General features: G+C 39.0%; 1 protein-coding gene across 2 annotated transcripts in view; it reads left to right on the top strand.

The window, feature by feature from the left end:
• The window catches only part of cmpy (crimpy), a 183,799-nt gene that overhangs the window by 35,050 nt on the left and 133,458 nt on the right, over window positions 1-15,291 (top strand). For both annotated transcript variants that reach the window (XM_046615301.2, XM_046615300.2), the window contains exon 3: window positions 3,419-3,667. In XM_046615301.2, coding sequence (XP_046471257.1) covers window positions 3,419-3,667 — 249 coding nt within the window. The remainder of the gene's footprint in view (window positions 1-3,418; window positions 3,668-15,291) is intronic.

Genomic DNA, 15,291 nt, shown 5'->3' with positions numbered 1-15,291 from the left:
TGAACAAAGTTCAGTCGTCAATCATTTCGATATGATTTCGTTATCGTTCCGTTTTTCTTCTCTGTACGAAAACCCTAGTATTTATCTAATTTTGATCAATCCTGTAAGATTTTCATGTTTGTAGGTTCATGAACTCTGTAAAAGCTACCGAGAATCAATTTCTGATGCTGTTAATGTATTTTTGGGTAAAACCTAATTAGGTTTTTCAACGTATCATTGCCGCGTAATAATTTTGCACGCATTATTTTTTATTTATACTATATTGAAAAACGAAGGGAGAAATTTCATCCCAAGTAACGCGTACTCTCAAAGTTTAATTAAACACGAAATTGATTATAATTCAACGCAAACTGGAATAATCCGATGCTTTCATCTTAGCACTGAAAAAATAATGCTGTTATTTAATTGATTCTAAATCATTAGCAATCGGGGTTTTCTGTCTGTAATAAACGGGCTTGAAGTTCTCGTTAACTCTTGGACTGATTTCAATAAATATATTGAGAAACCGAACCCGATTCACATTAATTCCCAACTGCAGACACTGTGTAAATTCATTTCGTCGGTTAATACTTGCTGCTTTTATTTCTCTCCTTTTATTCATTTGCCGAGTCGACGATTCGCAACGTATATTCGAAGTGAGTAAAAGCAGCGTTGCTCTTCCCGCGGCTCGTTGATCGGATCTGAGCCAACAACGGAACCGCGAATATTCGGGGGTTGGTGGTAAATTGCGTTAATGGAGTTTCCGATTCGCAGCTCCTCGAAACTCGCGCGGGACGTCGCGTGGACTTGAATAAATATAATCTAACAATAAAGCTTCACCATATAACAGTGAACAACTTACAATCGGACCTAATTTCGCAGGCACATATCCATCCCTTCTTCTCCTCCCTTTGCGAGTTTATAAAAACCGAAGAAAATTTGCGAATTCAAGATTCATTCCATCGGGTAAAAATCAGCTTACCTGAAACGAATCTGTCTCTGCATGTTGGCGAAATAGTGAAAAGATTAGGGTAACGCGTGAAAATTTTTGAGAGAGACGAACATATTTTTGAGCTTTATTTTTAAAATTGATAGCTGTTTTCGAATCTTTGTGTACCAAAAGCAGCTATCCAAAGTTGACTTGAAAATCAAACGCCAAAGCGTCAATGACGTATCAAATCCCCTAATATTTTCCTTATTTCAACCTAACTTTAATAACAAATTCACTTTTCCTATGCCAAATTAATTAACAATTAGACGCCAATCCAGTTAAAGAAATGCAATTTTTCTTACGGTTTAATTTTGTTTAAACTCAATCACCAAACATGTCAATGAACACTTTAATTTTGAGAAACTAACCGAAGATTAGGATTAGCCTTTTTTTTAAAATATGATCGTATTAATTGTTTCAAGTACGTGATCATATTTTTCATAAATTTTACATAGTGCTCAACGTCAATTTATCAATTCTTAAAGTTCGCTTATCCCTTTTCACGCTAACCCCGTCAATTGTTTGACGACGAGTAATATTCTACATTTCAAAGAATCGTACTCCAGTAAGAATGAAAATAAAAAAATTCCAAGACACACGCCAGAATTCCCTGACATTTGCCAATTCTTGCAGATTTCCCTGTCATCCCACATAAACGATAGAAAGGTATTAGCGACAGTAAAATATTATCATTTTTTTATACAATCTTCGCGTTAATTAAATTACACATCAAACAAAGTTCCAAAGATGTGGTATCGACAAGAATGTCGGCGATTAATAACCCTGCGAACGAAATAAAACAATCAAAGCGATAAAAAAAAAAAAATAACTTTCGTTGGTACTGTAAAAATTGATGAAGAGTAAAAAAAATTGTGCGGTAGGGTGGAGAAAAATAACACGCTCGACTCTAACGGCGAGTACAGAATCCGGAAGTGAAACATTGCGGTGATTGCGGAGGATTGTAGTATTCGATCGTCGTTATAGGGTATATTGTAAATACGGCAATTCCGAACTGATGACCAATTTGAATTCGTCGACCATGTGCCGTCTGTCGATGTAGGCAAATCCGCGCAGCTCTGCGCCCGAGTGCTTGCCCGGAGTACAGAGAACACGCATTACAGATATACGCGGTGTAACCGGGAGGAAGAGCTTCCGGAACAAGCCGATATCTCTCCGTGTGTTCCCGCGAACAGCGACAGGGCTGCGTGTTAATTTGAAATGGACTCGTTATGCGACAGAGTTGCCAATCTGGCCGTGTTCTATGGCCCGAGCATAGATATCCATGAACGTTGTCGCCGGTTCCGCGTGTCCTTCCAATTAACTGTAACAAGTTTCTACTGCCGAGGATATTGTACACGCCTGTGTAAGCCACGCGCAGTATGTATAACGGATACTCGTATTATGGCTGACTGCTTGTCCACCATTGAGTTATAAAGTTTCCGGCGCGCGGTCCGATTCGTTTACTTCGAATTGCAGCGGTCGTGCTTTTAATAAATTTTTTTTCAATTTTCTACTATTTGAAATCGAACGACGTAACAATGACGATCAATTTTTTTTATACACTCATTGTATTATATTTATACGATTCTGAGGAGGTTTTACATTATTTTAGATAGTTTTTTTTTTTACAAAATCGTGCAGATTCTCAAATAGTTTGGGACTGTCTTGGATTGTGTAAACTAGCAAATACAACTTTCTAAGAATTTCAAAGTCTGATATTTAGGTCGTGTAACAGTCCTGCGTTTACCGACCGAGCAAACTCTCCCTTTTTCGTCCTATATTAAACAAACAAATGAACGGAAAGGGTTCGAATTTCGACGTTACCTCGCTCTTTCGTAATGGAATTCAGGAAATTTACTCAGATCCCGAAAATCGTCAGGAAAAATGTGTCGCTTTTCGACAAGTGTGACTATTTCCACATTTCCCGCATTTCAGAGGCCAAAAATTTTATTTTATTCCTTGACAATTTCCGGGATACGAGGAACTTTCGTGAATTCCGTTACGAAAGAGCGATGCACCGTCCAAATTTAGAAAGAAAAGAGGCGAGTTTGCTCAGTCGGTAAAAGTAGGACTGATACCCGACCTCGAATTTACTACGTAAGAACATGGAAGATCGCAAAAATATTCCCCCATAAGTCGAACTGATTTCATCAACGATTTGAGTTATTTTACGAACGATATCAACAAATTTAACGAAATAAATTTTACAAGATCGTATAACCGAATTGTTTTTGGTTTCTCGTAAATTATAGTTTTAAATTTCGACAATACGCAGGATTAGAAAAAATCGTCTTGTATGAAATTTGGAAAAAGAAAAACAGAACGGAATTTTCGGCAATAATTATCGTGAATGGAACAGAAATGAGCCGAGTATAATTCCGTGCGTCTCCGAGTCTTGAAAATGAGGTTTCCCTAGTGGTTATTGATCGTTTTTCATTTCCATTGCAGAAATTCCGGGGCGTTGGCGGCGGCATTGTCCTCACGGTCCAAAAATGTCAAGACCAGGGTGTAATCTCGTCGGTGAAGGGCTGACCCGAGGAGGAAACAGCGGGACTCGTAACGCAGGTGGAAGCGACGTTGGAAGCGGGAAATGCATCTGCGGTCCGTCCGTTCCCTGGTGTCCAGGTGAACCGGAGCCTTACACATACAGGACGAGGCACGAGTGTAAACTGAATTTAGCTGCGAAACTCGCCAACGGTAAGAATTCGATGCCTCCTACTAAGGCAAATGTTTTACGCACAATGTGAACCCCGGAAAAATTACTATTGATATTCGAGTGTTGAAAGATGCGTTTGCTGCATTTTCTTTTACATGCTGCGAAGAAGATAAATAATTTAAGGTCTTCCAAGCGTTTATATAAATACGAAAATTCCAGAATCTAGTTGAACTGACGCTCGAACAGCAGTTTCCAACATCTTTATAATTTATTTCTTGATTACTTTGCGGTATACAAAAAGTTGAAGAAAATTTCTTTGCTTCCTAATTTACAAATGTAAAAGAGTAACGATTTTCGTCGAAAAATGTTTGCAAGTTGACAGGGATATACGAAACCGGAAAGAATTTCTTTTGCAATATTTTCGGGTCATCCGTAGTCTTGAAAATGTTTTTAAACCATCTTTTAATCGCTTTTACCCGAGAAGGAAGCCGGGAAAAATCACGTAAAAAACTGGACCGAGTATACTTTCTGACACGTTATTTGAAAATGGGAATGAATCACATGGTTTTGAGGCATCTCTTAGACTCGATACTTGGGGAGGATTTTAAGTTCGGTAAAAACTAACATCCAAATCTTGTTTCAGCAAAAAAACCTGAAAGGTTACTCTAATCTTGAACAGTTCAATGCAGACACAGGAATCATCCGTGATTATTTCAATCGCTCGTATTCTTGTACAATTTACCAAGTGTCGAAATCTCCGACCGGATAAATATTAAACATACATCGAATTTTTATTTTTTACGCTGATATTGCCAGAGATCTATGACTTACATCCAATCACGAAATATCGCCGCGTAAACCTGGCGCGTATTCCTGAGGGGGTAAAAAGTTGGCGACACGGGGTGAAATGGCGGACATGGGGGTGGGGGGCTCGAATCGCCCCCAACGCCGTGTTTTACACTTGTACTTTAACCGCAACATTTATGATTGGATTTTCGTAATAACAAAGTTATTGCACGCCGGTATTCCGGACCACTTCTCTGTCATACCCAAATCGCCGTCAAAAACACTGTAAAATTCTCCGCTTTTAAAAACACACAGACAGCGAAACATTCGTTATATTCCGGAACTTTTTTCTTTAATAGGTTTAATATGGTCACTTGGAAACTTTGTTGAATGTTGGAGTTAAGGAATAAGATCCGCGGTAGCGGTAATTCAATATATGGTGCATCATGATTTTTGCTTTTTCAATGACACCTCCAAAGCACGGAATCTTTTAAACCCAGAAAAATCTGTCGACTATCCAGCGGTAATTATAATCACGCACAACAATGTCAGATTACTGGTAACTACGCAGGTTTGCAAAAAAATACTTTATTTCAGCTACGTGGCATGTTTTTGGTGAATATTATTTTTCCGTGTTTGCTGAATCCAAAAATGACTTTTCCGCGCTTGCAGCACAGTGAAATTTTTCTTGCCGCTTAAAGGATCAAGGGCTTAAGGGACCGATTAGCAAAAAATCTGAAGGGTTGAGAGTCGAACCTTGAGTCCAGTCGGTACACTGAGAGAAATTTTTAGTTCCGGTTACCGCTCAGTCCTTAACTATTTTCTTTTTTTCACGACAATCGAAAAATACAGTTGTAAGTAGAAAATGAAAATTAGTTTTCTAGCTGTTACCAGAAAGTCTAGTATTTGTTACTATTCTTTCTCATTACGATCGCTGTTGCTATATTTTCTTGTAACTGCTGCGAAAATTTAATGCTTATTTAACTAAAAAAGTAGAGTTGACCGAAAAAACTGATTTTGCGTTGCAGTTACCAAAAAAGGGATCGACAATAGCGCAAAATTGTTACGCGTACCAACAATATTCCAACAGTTTATATTGGGGATACCTGTTTTAATCAATTTTTCTGGTTACTGTAAGAAATGAAAGTTTTCTCAGCGTACGGAACTTTCGACAATAAAGTAACTTTTAAAGGCCAACAAAGGGTTTGCCAAGGGAAATCGGAAAGGCCTCGCGATGATTTCCTCTCGTTGACGTGGTGGTTGGTGGCTGCGTTCCCACGTACCACCGTGGGCTTCGAGAAGGGTAGAACGAACTCTGCCCCCCGCCTACAATTCTGATTGCTCTTGTTTCGTGCGCGTTGCACCGCACGGTTTTCGCTTTAATTACCGCTGTCACGTAATATCCGGTTTTGCGAAATACGTGATTCGGCGAAAATTGGCGCGAGAACGAGAAAGAACGAGATGAGGGTGGAGTTGAAACGGGGTAAAAAATTCTCAACGTTTTTCTGCTCGAACGAACTCCTGGCGATATGCAGCCGGTCTGTTATTATAGGTAGTAGGTTGCTAATAAATCGGCCAATAACCGCCGTTAATTACATTCACATGTACAACCGAAATTTTACACTCCGACTCTTTCAGATATTACCGGATTTAATTAATCAGCTTTTATTTCCACATTTACTGTACTTTCCAACTGACTGTATTATTTTTCAGGTTTGAATAATCGTTTTTATTGCAGACCATGTAGGTTTACGGTGAAAATGTAGAAAGAACTCGAAATGAAAGAATTACAATATCGAATTTTCAAAAAATGCTACGATATATTTCGGAGAAATTTCATGTGCATAGATAGTCGAAATATAGAAAAGTCAAAACGCAGAAAATTAAAGTACAGAAAACGAAAATACAAAATCGTCAAATTGTGAAGATTCAATGTTCTTGCATGTCACATTTTTATTCATCCTGACTATTCCATATTTTAGCTCGGTTTTACTTCATATTCAATTTGCTGTGTTTCAAATTTTTATCAAACGCATTTTCGCTTTTTCAAAAGTATACACAATGTTTGGAGGAAATAAATGAATAAACTGTAAAGTTGCAGAAAGTTGATTTACACTCGATTAATATCTATTCCCCAATTTGGCTCACAAACTATTAAAACATGTTCCGCACTGCTCAAATTTGGAAAAAAATGATCGTTTTGAATTTACGAAGTGCGCCCTGCTTGCACGAAGATCCCCTCTTTCAATTCACCGCATCGAGTGTTTCCCACGACTGTGTTTGAGTATGTGCTCAATCTTCCTTGAATTGAAATTTCCTTGCATCGCACAATCTGCTACAGTCAAGATATAAGTAAAGGGAGAAGAAACGTAACACTCCAGGTTATTAAAATTTTTAAATAAGGCGTACAGAATAGAAAAGAATTTTTTGTAATAATATGGGAGATGTTTATTATGCAGACAGAATAATTTTGTAGTTTTCAAACAGCGGAAACAAGTAAATGTAACTTCAACCTAGCGATACGTAATTATAAACACAAACTTTGTAGTTCCTACTCTAAAAAACCGGTGTTCAAATAATTACTATGCCATAGCTCGTTTTGTTGTGAAAATTATTTCTTACGAGTAACTGTTTCTTAGTAAAGTCGTTCAATTTCATTATACAACGATTTATTTTCTTCAGAAAACTATCTTCTGCAAAGTCACTTTGATATTGTTTACATTTTTCAGTAACGATTTCGATATTCCCATTTATGATCATAATTAATATCGACGCAGTGTTGTGAAATTGAATATTAAACAACGCCAACATGAGAGGAAAAGTTTTCCAGCTAATTTGTAAAAAATAGTTTCCTGAATAAAATAAGCCACCGTAGAGTGAAATCGAACGAACATGTATATTAACTTTTTCAGCAATTATCAAGCGATTTGAAACAAGGCATCGAATCTTGCTTCTAATTTGAACTCAAAGTATCTTCAATTTTTGTATTTTTAAAGAAATCTACGAAGACATACTTACGAATAAAATAATTTCACGAATAACTCATTGTAAAGTTATCGCGCGATAAAATGAACAAGGAGCATCGATCTTTCGCCGGTGAACTTCTTGAAGCGAGATGGAACGAACGGAGAGCTGTGCAGTTAAATTTTTGCGTAGGTTATACCGGCGAGTAATAATCCCGTCGGATGTCATCCGGCTTTTCAGCCTGCAGCCCGGCGGGCGGATTTCCCCCATCGTGGAAAAATCTGTCGCCCATTGCAGCGCGTAGCTTTTGCTGGATGATAATCTCGTATCCGCGGCAGCTCGGCGACGCGGACGAGGAGAAACTGCGAATAGGTAAAAAAGGGGAGGGGTGGAAACGGTAGGAAACGGGAGAAAGATAGCGGAGGGAGAATGGAAACATGTTATTTTCCTCGGGGCACGCGGAGTCAGACCTCGAGCTGCCGGCGAGCGATGGCCATCCCAGGAATGAAAAGAAAATAGGAACAGTGAGAAGGCGAGTAAAAGAGTGTCAGGAAACGGGGCTGGGAAGGGCGCAGAGCGGAAAATGAGGGGGAGAGCGAAAAAAGAAATTGGCAAAAAAAGGAGAAGACAAAATAGAAACGCGGCTCTACGTTAATGAGAAACGTGTACGGTTCGCACGCCTCTGTATTGGTATCCGTGCGCACGTGCATTTCAGATGTATTTCTTTCCCGCTATTCACCTTTGGCAATCTGTTACAGAGCGAGTTCCTAACGACTGCATGGCTTGTCGTCTGCTGAAATTTCACGCGCAAGCCCTGCAATCCGAGAGCAATTTCTCGCCAGGTCGACCAACCGTCAGAAATTTAACACTGACAATGAGAGAAATTTTTAGTTCCGGGTACCGCTCGGTCCTTGACTATTTTCATTTTTTACCACAATCGGAAAATATAGTTTAATGCACGAGCATTAAATTTTAGAAAGAACAGTAACGGATACTAAACTTTCCGGTAACAGCTACCAAACTAATTTTCGTTTTCTACCTAGAACTATATTTTTCGATTGTGGTAAAAAATAAAAATAGTCAAGGACTGAACGGTAACCGGAACTAAAAATTTCTTTCGGTGTAGCAAATAAAGTCTCGGTTGTTAAGGCTTAAGGTGGCAGCAATTAATAGGATATTCACCTTATCGTCACCTATTCCATGAAAATATAAGTGTTCATATGTTCACAAGTAACTGCGTGTATACATAAACACGTACATGTGCATACTCAAAAGCTCCCGCGGCAAGACATAATCCGACATATCCTGCAAGTTTGCGGTCTTGCCCAAGTTGAACCACCCATTTTTAAATGTATGCGGTTAAACTTTTCGCGAACCAAATTTAACTTTCCTTGCAACGATATCTCGTTCGTTTTTTTCCTCTCTTTTGTTGCGTTCTTTTTTTTTCCTCCCTGGTGTTTTTTTCTTTCATTCGGCTAATTTCTCGGAACTTTTAATTTTTTTCTTCCTTTCTTTTCTTAGCTGATTCCCCTTTCTCATGGTTTCCCACCTTCTTTATGTTCATTCGCTTTGCATTCGGCTCTTTGGTAATCATTCCTCGCGACGGAGAAAACCTCTGGACTTTCTCCTTTCTCTCTCTCTCTCACTCTCTCTCTCTCTCTCTCTTCTCTCCTCGCACCGCTTGGAAGTGTCAACCCTCCCCTGAGTTCACCGTTCATTTTATAATTGATCATCTACCGCGGTTAAACGTAAAACGACGGTCCATTTAACCCTGGGATAGAATCGGCAACCGGCCCCATTTGCATGAGAATTAAAGGCAGTGGAGAAAAAAGTGGGAAGCTAAATTAGAAGTCAAAAAATTAATACCGGTACTCAATATTCCCGTACATTCGCCGGCAATCTGTTGGAATTATTTAATCAGCGAAGCAAGCTATCGTGTCACATTTTAATTAGTATTGAAATAATAATTTCAAATAATGCACTAATGGATAGTATCTCTCGGTACGACGTAAATATTGATTTCCAACGATGTAAACTCCGTGCAATGGGAGGTAATAAATTTCCAGAGAGTCGTACTTCGTTATTTAAACATTATATATATACATATTATGTACTTTGTATGTACAGTCGGAGATTAAATCGCGAGATTGAAACTCCTTTTTTAATCTTTCATTTCGCCATCCCCTCTTTTCGTCTTTGATTTATTCATTCTCAGTGCCATTCCTGTTTTCTTCTTTATTTTTCATGCTTATATTTAGGCTGACCCAGATGCTTCAACTCTCGTAGACGATGTTTGGTAATACCGATGTATCAAAGTGCTAGATGAAATTAAGGCGGTTGGTCGGCCGAAAATTTGTGCTTTTTATTACCTTTATTAACACGTGGTCGTATATTGAGTATTTATTTGATTTTTGTACCCGTAAGTTATGGCGATAGCTTCAAAATTACGAAGATATACAAAATACTAGAATTATAGGCAAAAGCTTAGATATCGATGCTTCGATTCAAATGACTTCTAAATTGAGAAAAAGAAAATTTAGTAGATTTGTCCGATGTCATTCTACGACAGTTTGTGTTATTCAAAAGACAATCGTCTACGAAATGACTGAAACAGATTTATTTTTTCTTACAAAGAAATTCAATATTCTCATTTGTTGACGATAATCAACATCAGTGCACTATTATCAAATGAAATACTTAAAGATTCTAAAATCACAAGATAAAGATTTCTAGTGAATTTGCAGCAGATTATAGTATTCTGAATGAAATAAACCATCGTAGAGTGAAATCACACGAATCAAATAAATTTTTTACAATCTTTAAGGTATTTGAAATAAAGTATCGATATCTTATTCTTTGCTTATAATTCCAGTATTCAATATTGATGTGTTTGCAAATAGATCTCCATAGCCTACGATTATGATAATTTGACAACTACTCTATATACAGCTATTTTGTAATGTAATTAATAAAAAGTACCGATTTCGGTTACAACAACCTCCTGAATGATGACTGTTGAAAATAATTAAATAAAATAATTTTAAAATGTTTAAAAGCTGTTCGATTTCCCAGTTTTTCAAAGCTTTGACTGTACTCTCAAGAATATTACTCAATCGGTACTTGACATTTGTATGATTGTTAAAACGATAATTTAATCAACGACATATTGCTACTTGAATAACACACTGTAAAAATTTTTCATTATCATGGAAATGATTTGATTCTTTTTTTTCGTATCTTTTTAATTAAAAAACTGTTTTCAGTCGGGGCCTGCACGAATGAATTAGCCATTTTCAAGTTGTTCGGAGCCGGAGTGAAAGAGAGAGAGAGAGAGATTCGAGCACAGGGTATCCTAGATTTAATCTAGGCAGCCATGCAGCTGGTACTTGTACCTATACAGACACGTGTTGAAATTCACGAATGCACGCAAGAGCAGCATACCTACTCTTATTTGAGGAATTAATTTAATCGAATCATTACACGCTTGCGAGCCAGAGTCTAGACGACCATTTACCCGGCTTTGTATAACAACTGTGATGTTCTACCTCGGCAGAATCGCGAAGCATTTCGAGTATCTACAGGACGATTCAAAAACATAATTCGCAGAACAATCGATAATTCACGCATCGTGCTTTCGCTTAAAAAATCGTGAAACAGAAGTTTGGGAGAAAAGAAATTGGTGCCTTGGGCAAGCGAAGAATTTTTCTATCGCAAGGCTAGAAAAGGCAGTTGAGGAGAATAGATCTTGAAGCTTTTTACATTCGAACTCCAACGGGCCAAAATACAGCCGTCTGTCGTTATGAGGTCTACTAGGGGCTGTAGGGAAATGAAAGCTGGGTAGAGTAGAAAGGGGGTGTATAGATCGGGGGTCTTTTCATCGAGATACCTTGCTGAGTCTTCAAGGGCGGAGCCTTGGAACTCGACGCGGAAAAATCGCCGTTGCAGAAAGCGGCCTTATAACGAATGACGGCTAAACCTCTGAAACCACTCACGACGTATAACTTCTAAACACGGATTCATCTTAAAGAGTGAAAATCTGAGAAAAAAACACCTCCTCTGCAAAAATTTCCCTATATCTACTAGATTTTCAACTATTACGAAGAGACGAAACAAACTTTCACATGTATTTTAGCAATGTGTAATATTCGTTGATAGTTTGGTCATTTAGAATGATAGAAAATGAAAATAAATAATTTGTTGAAAGGGTGATGCACTGAGCATAATTTCGTTTGTTGTAGTAACTAGAAAAATTCAGTAAAACAGGTATCGTTCAAAAAAACTGTCTGAATATTGTGAGGATTACGAAAAACTGGGTACGCGTAACTATTTTGCGCTATAGTCGATCCTTTTTGGTAATTGCAACGTAAAACCAGTTTTTTGGGTCTACTCTACTTTTTTAGTTAAATAAGCATTAAATTTTCGCAGCGGTTACAAGAAAATATAGCAACAGTGATCGTAATGAGAAAGAACAGTAACGCATACTAGACTTTCCGGTAACAGCTAGAAAACTAATTTTCATTTTCTACCTAAAACTGTATTTTTCGATTGTCGTGAAAAAATGAAAATATTTAAGGACTGAGAGGTAATCGGAAGAAAAAATTTCTCTCGGTATGCAAATAACACACGTGGTCGGCGATTTTCCAACGATTTTGTCTCTGTCAGTTACTCTTGTTTCACATAGTCGAGCGCATGAATCCTTGATTTTCAGGAGTTGTACGATAATCTCACCGCGACAGCACAATTTTTTCTGTTTCTTGTCACCCCTCTCGACCACCGTTTCACGCCAGTCGTAATGTCGTGTAATTTCTCGTAGCACGCAGGGATTTAGGTATAATATACCTACACCAGAAACAAGAATCCCTCGGCATAGCGTCGGCTCTTTCTTCCAAGATCCTGTTCGCGGCCCTCACGTTTTGGATCCAATCAGTTTTTACTCCCTGATATGGGACAAGGAGGCGGGAGGCGGGAGCGAAACATCGGAAGGCGCCGAGGCTCGATGTCATATTGCGAGGCAGCTGGGCTGATATCGAAGGTGCTTGCGCTGCAGGCATTCCCCTCCTGACACTTACACGTCGATCTACACGTGCCTTCGCCTCCCACATTCTCCCATCTTCGCCCTCTCCTTTGCTCCGCGTCCTCGTCCGCCCCCCGACACCCACTTCCACCCCTTTGCTTCGCCCCAATATCCACCCTAAGCCCTCATAGTTTCACGTCAGACATCCGTGATGCCACGGCTTTTTGCTTTAATGCCGGAAATTATTCCTACCGATCAGACGTTCACGAGGAATTCTGACAAATGGTTGGTAAGACACGCCTCGCGTAACCTGCAACTACGAATCGATTGATTGGTCGACCTTCAAGGGACGGGAATCAGATGGGAAAGGAAAGAATAATCGGATTATGGAAACGTCGTTTATTCCTTGCCGGCAACTCGATCTACCATTTTTACTTTTTACATTTGTTTTCTTCTCGGCAATACTCCGTTATTGAGATAAAGAGGACACTGGTTCCTTTCAAAATTCACTTACTACATATTGGATGGTTCAATTGAGTTATGGTGACAGTGATTGAATGTTCTTTGACAAAATGGCGATGAAAACTTGACGTTACGTTGGGAAAATTTTTTATTAAAGCTAAAACCTTTTTTAACATGGTAATTGATACTATGTGCAAGTATAGTAGCTTTAACTATGGATTATAATGTCCAATACTTGAAAATATAGTACGTATTTACCATTATATAGTACCATTTATATGGTAACGGATACTACGTAACCGTTACGTAACTGGAACTATGGTCCGGTTTACTGTTCACTTTATTTAAAAATTTCACTTTGGAATTCCATCGATTTCTTTTTAATGCAAAATTTTGAATAACTGGTGATAGTTTTTTTTGTTTCAAGTACGTAATCTCTGTATCGGTGACTGAAGATTTATAAAGGCGGCCACGCTTATGGGACTTTGCGAGCCAGCCAAGTTCTATATCATCGACAAGCTACGTTCTTTTCTAATTTTTTGGCCGTTATCGCGATAGGGAATCTCGGCAGATTATTTATTCACGGCATGTTATACGGTATAACGGTTGTCAAGACTATGAGCAAAGTTTCGGGAATTATGTCGATATGGTAACCGCTACTACATGAATATGGTATTACGTACAATGTACAATGGTAATGGCTACTATGTGACCATAGTAGCAGGGACCATGCATATCACGTAGTGACCGTTACTGAGCTTGTATAGTTGAGAGCACCAAAATAGCAAACCGGTCTCTCATTTACTATATTTCTTTGGTAATCGTAACTACAATTTTAGTTCATTGTTGTGGGTTTTTGGTCTGGGACTATTAATTCATGGCTCCAAGTAAAAAGAGTATCGTATCCATTCCGCTACTTAGATTTGAGCGAAAACCATGAAATCCTTGGATAACAAGAGCTGTGCGTTGCGTAGGATTGAGAACGTTTCCGCCGTTCGTAATTTATCTCCATGCGGCAGCAGGTGAAATTGATTAAAGGGTCGCGGAGTTTGCGCGTCCCTGCAGCTTTAACCCCAGCAAAATCTAACCTGACCCAACTCCAAAGGCGGCCAAGTCATGATGAGTAGACATGCGTCGTAATTACATTCTCTTTTGTAAAGGAGGTACCTATTTTGTTAGGTGTCAACGAGAGAGGCGGCGACTGCAAAGCTGCCACCAGTGTAGGAGAGAGTAAAACAAAGCAATAAAAAACGAAATCGAGTTAAAGAGAAAATAAACGACGAGGTTTAGGAGACGGGTATTTATTATTATTATTCACTGTTGTGGGGTAAACGGGACGCTGATAGGTATTCGAATACGTGCGTATTTAAGTGGGGACGTTATAGGGTGCAAGGAATCGTAGGAGGGCGAGGTGATATAAACGTTCGACGCTCGGTTGAGAAGTTATTTTCTTCCGAGTCCTCGAGAGAGGGCCGATGAAGGAAACCCTCGACTCCGCCGAGGCTTGAAAATTGATCGAAATGGTACCCGCTACCCATCTTGAATTCGTCCTCTAATCGAGTTCCAACTATGACGTCAAAACCCATGTATACTAACCTCCGGAAAATATGCAGAGAGGAAAGGAACGGAACTTGGCAAATTGAGCGTCCGGTTGCGCGTGCGTGAACTTTGTCATCCGTCACACAGGTTGGCCACCTTAACAAGCGCTTTAGCCGCCGAACGCGAGCCATGTGGAGGTTATGTGGATGACGCGAATATTTTTCGGTGAATCAGCCCTAAAACAGTTGATGTGGCGATACGATTAGGCATGGAAATCTTGTGTTGTCAACTAATTACTGCTACGAATCGTCGTAACAACAGAATTCCAATCTCATATCCAGCTTTGCGTGAGTTGGCTCCCCTGCCTTGCAGCAAAAATATTACCGCTGTATGATCTCGCTGACCAATAGAGTTCAATTGTTCCAATTCAATTCAACGGAAGGCATTAAAGCCACGCGATGGCGAGAGGGTGCAAATGAAATAAAATAAAATAAACTGAGGTATTGAGTAGCTTTTTAAGTTTCGATGCGTGTTACGGCATCGCATCTGGTTCGGACGTTCGTTGAAAGGAAGTCGAGACCGTTATACACGCAACAAAGGATCCAGGTCGATATCAGACATCTAAAAGGAGCTTTCTGTATACCCACCATCGAAGCTTTGGGTCAATAAGTTTAGCCTACATTCAACCCTCAAAGAGATAGTTTTCTTACAGGCAGCGACAAAGAACGAAAAAAAAGTTGAAAAACACCAACGATAACAACTCTAGGGTGTGTGAGGAAAAAAAATTAAAGCAAATCAGAGATGCGCAGCCTGATTCGTTCCAGTTGCAGTAAATATTCACCTACTCATATTTCCAAAAAAATTATCTGTGAATTACTATCGTTCGTCAAATAAAAAAAA

This window comes from Neodiprion pinetum, chromosome 3, assembly GCF_021155775.2.
Source record: "Neodiprion pinetum isolate iyNeoPine1 chromosome 3, iyNeoPine1.2, whole genome shotgun sequence".
In the NCBI taxonomy this organism is placed as follows: Eukaryota; Metazoa; Arthropoda; class Insecta; order Hymenoptera; family Diprionidae; genus Neodiprion; species Neodiprion pinetum.
This window is presented reverse-complemented; position numbering and strand designations above follow the sequence as displayed.